Source organism: Pelecanus crispus, chromosome 16 (assembly GCF_030463565.1).
Source record: "Pelecanus crispus isolate bPelCri1 chromosome 16, bPelCri1.pri, whole genome shotgun sequence".
NCBI lineage: Eukaryota > Metazoa > Chordata > Aves > Pelecaniformes > Pelecanidae > Pelecanus > Pelecanus crispus.
Genome location: NC_134658.1, coordinates 8,255,385 through 8,262,850, shown reverse-complemented (window position 1 = coordinate 8,262,850; position 7,466 = coordinate 8,255,385). Strand labels below are relative to the sequence as shown.

Below are 7,466 nucleotides of genomic sequence, written 5' to 3'. Positions count from 1 at the left end.
GTCCGGCCGAGCTGCGGCTCCTGAGGGGCAGCAGCCTCCCGCCACGGCCCCAGGGACAGCCTGTTCCCAACCGCGTGGCCCCAGGGATTTCTCCCTTTCCCACGGCGAGGCACACGGGACACACCATCCCGGGGAACTTTCTGCAGTTTCCTTCCTTGCAGGGTCTGTGGGCAAAACGGGAGAGCGCGGAGGCTCCGCTCTAGGGCAGCGCTCAGCCCCGCTCCCGAGCATCACGTCCCATGGCAGGCAGGTCTCTGCGGGCACAGCCTCCGGAGCGGGGCCTGTCCGTACGGCACAGCACCAGGCAGGAGGCAGCTGCCTGCCCACGGCCAGCACCTTTGCAGGCACGAGGGACCGAGGAAGGTCCCCCCGGCCGGCTGGGGCCAGCCCAGCACTAGACGTACTGCTTTTTGGAGGCTGAGCTCCCGGGCCGGCTGCACAGCTTCTCCTCTGGGGCTGGGGCTTTGTCAGCGTTGGGGGCGTAGGGGTCCGACAGGGGCCTGCTGCCGCTGCCCAGCGCCAGGTTCTCCTCGTTGTGGAAGTTGGCCCAGTTCTGCTCGCTGGAGAGCTTGTTGTAGGCCTGGTAGGGCGGCGTGTGGCTCTCGGCCATGGGCAGGAAGGGGTAGTGCTTGGGTGGGTAGGGACCCGAGACCATGTCATCGGCAAAGGCGTCCCGGCTCGGGCCGGCCGGCACCGACGCCTTCTTGATGTTGCTAAGCAGGTTCTTGCAGCAAAGGTGGAAAAGCTCCAGGAGGTTCAGGATTAAGGAGATCAGGCCCATCACCAGCATGAAGATGATGAAGATGCTCTTCTCAGTGGGGCGGGAGATGAAGCAGTCCACCTGATGGGGGCAGGGGTCCCTCTTGCACACGTAGCGGGGCACCATGGAGAAGCCGTACAGGTACCACTGGCCAACGAGGAAGCCGGCCTCAAAGATGCTCTTGCAAATCACACTGATGATGTACGTCCACATCAGCGCCCCTCGGATCTTGAGCCGCCCGTCCTCCGTCACGTAGATCTTGGACATCTTCTTCTCCACGGCTGCCAGGGCCTGCTCGATCTTTGGGTCCTTGCTGTGGATAGCCCGAAGCTCGCTCTCCTGTTGCTTTAGCTTCTCTTCCTTCCGGGAGAGATAGACAACGTGGCCGAGATAAATCAGGGTTGGGGTGCTGACAAAGAGGAACTGGAGCACCCAGTATCGGATATGAGAGATGGGGAAGGCTTTATCATAGCAGACGTTGGTGCAGCCTGGCTGCTTGGTGTTGCACACGAAATCCGACTGCTCGTCCCCCCACACAGATTCCCCGGCCAAGCCCAGGATGAGGATGCGGAAGATGAAGAGCACAGTGAGCCAGATCTTCCCGATCACAGTCGAGTGCTCCTGGACTTGGTCCAGCAGTTTCTCCAGGAAACCCCAGTCGCCCATCTTCTAGGGAGCCTCGTGCCTCTGCCAGCAGAGAGGGGAGGGGAGCCAAGTCAATTCTCTCTTCCCATGCTGGAGAGCACAGGGCAGATGGGGCTACCTACACCCCAGGCTTTCTCGGGACATGGCTGCTCTGCGCAGGGTCCCCGCAAACCCACTGAGGAACATCCCACGCCTGCGGGAGGGAGCCCGGCAGGATTTCTGAACCCAGGAGTACTCCTCCTACACCCCACTGCCCAGCGCAGAAACATGGGGCTGGGGGAGACGCGGCACCGCAGGGATTCACCTCCCTGAGCAGCACCCAGCCCTCGGCACCCATGGCTTGTGGCTGTCCCGGCCTCCCAGGACACAGCCCGCAGCAAAGGGCTCGCTGGCGGCTGCTTTGGGGCTGCCCCGGGAGGTCAGGGCCACAGCACCCAGAGAGGGGGCATGGCGGGGGCTCACTGGGGCTGCCCTGATTCGCCTCTCCTACAGCCCGCTGCCCCGGCTTTACCAAAGGGCAGAGAGCAGCAGGGGCGCGGGAGGGGAAGCACAAACACCCGGGGTACAGCAGCCACCCCAATGCCTATTCAGGGCTCACCCCAAACTGAAGGCACAGTCCCCATCCAGCTCCCTTGCTGTGGGGCGATGGCACCCCAGCCCGCTCCCCCTCACCCAGGGCTTCTCCCAGCCTGGGGACCCCCCAAGACCACTCACCGCACACAGACCTGCTGCTGCTCCAGGGACCCCGGGGTGTCCCAGCCTCACCCCGGCTGCTGGCGACCCCAGCCCGCATCCCCCCGCCCGGCTGGGAGGGAGGAAGTGGCCGCAGCCCTGGCTCCTAATTAACCTCTGCCAATTAAGCAGGCAGAGGTGCCAGCTGGGCCGTTAAAGGGACACCCAGCCGCGGAGGGGCGAGGGGTGAAGCAGAGTGTGGGTGCGAGCAGTGGAGGGTGCCCTGCAGCAGAGTGCGGGTGCGAGCAGGGAAGGGTGCCCCGCAGCAGAGCGTGAGTGCGAGCAGGGAAGGGTGCCCCGCAGCAGAGCGTGAGTGCGAGCAGGGAAGGGTGCCCCGAAGCAGAGCGTGAGTGCGAGCAGGGAAGGGTGCCCCGCAGCAGAGCGTGAGTGCGAGCAGGGAAGGGTGCCCCGCAGCAGAGCGCGGGTGCGAGCGGCGAAGGGTGCCCCGCAGCAGAGCACGGGGTGCGAGCAGTGAAGGGTCCCCTGAAGCAGAGCGTGGGTGCGAGCAGGGAAGGGTGCCCCGCAGCAGAGCGCGGGTGCGAGCGGCGAAGGGTCCCCTGAAGCAGAGCGTGAGTGCGAGCAGGGAAGGGTGCCCCGAAGCAGAGCGTGAGTGCAAGCAGGGAAGGGTGCCCCGAAGCAGAGCGTGAGTGCGAGTGGCGAGGGGTGCCCCGCAGCAGAGCGCGGGGTGCGAGCAGTGAAGGGTCCCCTGAAGCAGAGCGTGGGTGCGAGCAGCGGAGGGTCCCCCGCAGCAGAGCGTGGGTGCCCCCTGCTCCCGGGCACGGTGCCCCCGGGCGGTGCCCGATGCCCCGGGGGTCCCGGGCACCCCTCACTCACCTCCGCCGCGCCGGGCACGTCCCGCCTGGCTCGGGCCGCGCTGGGTGTGAGAGGCCGGGCCGGGCCGGGCGGCTCTGGCCCCGCGGGGCCCGGGGGAGCCGGGGGAGGAGCGCGGGCAGGAAGCCGGGGGCCGGGGCTTAGCTCCGCGCCGCAGGTGTGCGGGGCCGGCCCGGCCCGCTGCCCCCGGCCGGGGCGGGGGGTCCGCGGAGCATCGCCGGCCGGGACCCCCCGGGGGTAGCCGGGACCCGCCGGGAGACCCCCGGCCCCAACCGGGACCCCCCGGGGCCGAAGCCGGTGGGGGGCGGGAAGCGCTGCTGTCGCTGCCCGCCCGTCCCTGCCGAGGTGCGGGGACAGCCCGGGGTGCCCGCACCTCCCCCCACGGGTGGGACCGGGAGCGAGTGTGTGTCCCCCCTCCACCCCCCCCGCCCCCCGCAGCCGCCGCGCTTTTGGTGCCCGCACCGCGGGCGGGGGCGGCGGGGCCGGGGAGATGCCCCGGGGCGTGCGGCCGGGGGTCCCCGGGGATGCCCCGGGCCCTGCCCGCTCCGGCCGGGCCGCGGCTCTCGGCGGGTCCCCCCGGGCCGTGCGGCGCGGCGGGCGCTGGGTGGTGCTGGAGCCACGGCGGAGCCCGGCGCTGCCCCGGCCCCGCGTCCCCCGCCGCCTCCCGGGCTGAGCCGCGCCGGGGCCCCGGGCGCTGGCACCGGCCGCCGCGGCTGAAGCGGAGCTTTGCTGGGGGGGGGGGGGCGCTGAGGGGGGTGCAGAGCCCCAAACCGCAGGAGGGGGGGCAGCAGGAGGGCGGATGCCGGCATTTTATGCGCAGCCTTGAGTCCTGCTGGCTTCGGGGGGGGGGGGGGCAAAACCCCTGGGTGTGCCCCCCCCAGTGTCCTGCAGCGGCCCCAAAGGGCTGGCACACTTGGCATGGGCTGCGGGGGGCTAGCGGGGGGCGGCAGGTTTGGGCTTGGGCTACTGAAACCAGAAACTAGGCCAGTCCACACACACAGCCCTGAGCTGCCGCCTCTCCCCCACCGAGACGTGGCATTTCCTCCTCACAGACAGTGCCGGGGCTGAGCCAGAACAGCCTTGTTATGTTTAATATATAATAATTGCCGTGCTTCAGGTAACACCCATGTGCCACCCCATGCCGTGGCACCAGGGTGCTGCGGAGCCCAGCGCCGTCTCCCAGCCAGCCCACTGTGAATACCGCTTCCCCTTCCCACCGGCCCTGCGTTAAGTCTGTCACTACAGCAAGGCCCCCCCGGCCCCGTTCCCTAGCGATGCTCTGCACCCCGCCAGCCCTCCACGGGTGGAAGAGTTCACCTCTGGGGAGCTGCTCCAAAACCGCAAAGGAACCAGAGCTGCCCTCCCCATGGATGTGCCAGCTCCCGCGTCACTTTACCCACCAGGATGACCGTGCCCAGCATGGGCTTCACCCACGCCAGCCACAGGCCCCCAGTGAGCCATGCGGGTGTCCCAAAGCAGACCCACGCTGGTGCCAGAGCACTTCCCAGTCGGACACCCTGTGCTCTCCAACCTCCTGGAGCATCTTCCCAGGCGATGCTGTGTGGGGGTGCCCACAGGAGTAGCCCATGCTGGAAGCACTTGCTCCATGTTTGGCACAGAGACACGTCACCCTGCCGGCAGCGTGGGCATCGCTGTCATGGCCTCTGACAGCAGCACGAGTCCCAGCTGCGTCAGCGTACACCGCGACACACTCGTGGGTCTGGGGGAGTGCGAGTGGGCCAAGCAGAGCTGGAAATGCGGCTGGCCGGAGCTCCAGCAGACCCTCTGTGCAGCACTGCTTAAGGAGAGATTAAATGGAAATTATTTCTATTTATTGTAATATTTATCAAGGTTTAGTAAATAATTTATACTGAGCCCTCCTTGATTTCCTTGGGGGCCAGCGTTCGGTTCTGGTGAATTAAAGTTTAACGACACATGACAAGCTGGGAGGAGGCAGAACAGGCGGACGCTGGGCACGCCGGCCCCGGGGCTTGGCCCGTGCCACCCTGGCTCGGGTGGGAGTGAGGTGCACCCGGCCATGGACTCCTGGGGAACCTCTGCAAATCCTTTTCTTCTGCCTTCTCCAGTCCCCCCAGTTTACAGCATGCAGAGCAGATCCCAGTGTCTACAAACAGCACGGTGTTCATTGGCCTCTTGGATCCGTAGCGGGTGCTGTGCGTGGCACGTTCGTCGGAGGTGAGGGGGGTGCAAAGGCACCGAGGGAAGTGGCAGAGTCGGCAAGGGCATTTGGGCTGGACATCGGCACGGTGCTTGCATGAGCAAAGGGAAAGAGCTGCTCCTGCCCCAGTATTGGCAAACTGGGGCCTGTCAGCATGCTGGGTGACACCAGCCCTGACTGGGCACCGACCCATGCACTCGTACCCAGGATTGGAGCAGCAGAGCTGGAGGACCGAAGAGAAGCTGTGGGACATGGGAGCCCCCATGCTCCCTCCTGCCAGCCCCAGTCCTGTGTGCCCTCCAAGCTCAACAGCTTCACCCCTGCAGCTTTTGGCCGGGCTCACTGCCGGGACGGACAGCGCTGGCTGCCGTGGCGGGGCCAGCTGAGCAGTCGTGCACGGCATCTGTGAATCGGTGTGATGTCCAAGCCCCACGGCACCACTGCATGCAGCTGGCAGAGCTCTGGGGCTGCCCTCGCCTTACCTGCGTCTGCTCGGGTACCCATGGGCCTCTCCTGGGGGACTTCAGTTTGCTGGGTTCAGTCATTTTTCACATGGGTCAACTCTCAAGGGTTCGGGGACTTGGCAGGCTTGAAAAGCTGCTGGGCCAAGGGGAAGGCGAACCGGCTGGGACGGGCAAGCTCACAGCTCCTCTCCTCTGTGGAAAGAACAGACACCCTCAGGCATGCCCACGGGCAGCTGGCACCCGCCTGCCGCCGAGCGTGCCCATGCTGCTGGGACACCCGGGGACGTGCCCATGGTCCCAAGCAGGAGAGTTCCTGTGGATGTGTCCCCCTCCCCTTCACAGCCACCGAGGTCCTGGCTGAAGAGTCTGGTGGTGGCATCACCAGTGGCCGCCTCTGGGGCCAGCCATCCCTGGACACATCTCCCTCCCTCTTCCCCTCCCAGCACCCCATCAGACGGCAGTCAGGTTGGGAGCCGAGGCCCGCAGGGCTGCCACACACCTCGTCTGGGACTTGTTGTCCTTCTCCTCCGCCTTGAGGTGGCACTGGCAGGTGGAGGCCTTGCTGTAGTTGACGGAGCGCTTGGCGGACTTCTTCCACTTCCGTGCACTCCGTACGACCCGCTTGAAGATGAGGTAGAAAATCTCACAGACGGTGAGGACGATGCAGATGGCAGAGGCTCCGACCATGAAATAGGTGAAGACTCTTTTCTCGGTTGGCCGAGCGATGTAGCAGTCTACCGTGTTGGGGCAGGGGTCCACGTTGGAGCATTTGACCAGCCGTGGCAAGTCGAAGCTGTCCCACATCTTGTGGAGGAGGTAGAGGAACAGGATCTCTATGACAAGCTTGAAGAAGAGGCTGAGCAGGTAGGTCCACCACAACCCACCATGCTTCTTGCCCGTGTTGCTGTAGAGTTTGGGGCAATTCTCCCCGTTCTTCTCCCGGTTCTTCCTCTCGCGGTCCTCCCGGTAGGCCACGTGCATGATGACCAGGAGGGAAGGGCAAGTGACAAAGATGAGCTGCAGGGCCCAGAGACGGATGTGGGAGATGGGGAAGAAGTGGTCGTAGCAGACATTGGTGCAGCCCGGCTGCCGCGTGTTGCAGTCAAAGTCCTTCTGCTCATCTCCCCACACGCGCTCGGCTGCCACCACGTAGACCAGCACGCGGAAGACGAAGACAACGGAGAGCCAGATGCGGCCGAAGGCCGTGGAGTACTTGTTGACCCCGCTGAGCAGTGCCTGCAGCGTTTTCCAATCCATGGCGGCTGGCGGAGGCCAGAGTCACCCAACCTGGAGAAACAGCAGCAGAAGTGGTGGGTGAAGAAGTGTGGTGGGAGACAGCAATGGGGCAGCTCATCTCTCGCTGCACTTCTCCTTGACCTGCCAGAACCTCTCCCTCACCACGTTACACTCATTTGGGGTGGGGGGGACCATCCCACTCATGTACAGTAAAGCCCAGCCCCGCACTCTCCCGGTGATAGTTGGGGTGACTCAACCTCTCTGCACTTCCTTCTGACAGAGGCTTTGCCGTAACGGATGAGGCAGGTGGGGATGGCTGTGAGGGGTGCTGGCACATCAGCAAAGCAAAGGTTCGTGTGGACACCAGCCCGGCGAGCTGGCAGGTCCTTTGGGACAGGGGCAGGAAGGGACCCTGCAGCGCATTTCCATCCCCAACTGCGTCTTCCTTCTGCCCCGCTGCCCACAGGGGCACGTGCTGACGGTCGCCAGGATGGATCCCCGGTGCCCTGCCAGCTCCCCCTTGGCTGCCGAGGTGCTGGCTCCCCGTGGGGCGCAGCACCGGACTGGCACGGCTCCTGGTCTGCGCTCCCCGGCCTCATCCTCTTTCCTCCCCAGGGTT

General features: G+C 65.7%; 2 protein-coding genes across 2 annotated transcripts; both read right to left on the bottom strand.

Annotated features, from left to right (window-relative positions):
• Positions 1–394: 394 nt before the first annotated feature.
• On the bottom strand, positions 395–1,426 carry GJA4 (gap junction protein alpha 4). The gene has a single exon (XM_009488637.2). It carries the CDS (start codon positions 1,424–1,426, stop codon positions 395–397), a length of 1,032 nt encoding a protein of 343 aa, XP_009486912.2.
• A 4,635-nt stretch (positions 1,427–6,061) lies between these two features.
• GJB3 (gap junction protein beta 3) lies at positions 6,062–6,868 on the bottom strand. Its single transcript, XM_009492743.1, has one exon. The coding sequence runs from the start codon at positions 6,866–6,868 to the stop codon at positions 6,062–6,064; it is 807 nt and encodes a 268-aa protein (XP_009491018.1).
• Between the last annotated feature and the right edge of the window lie 598 nt (positions 6,869–7,466).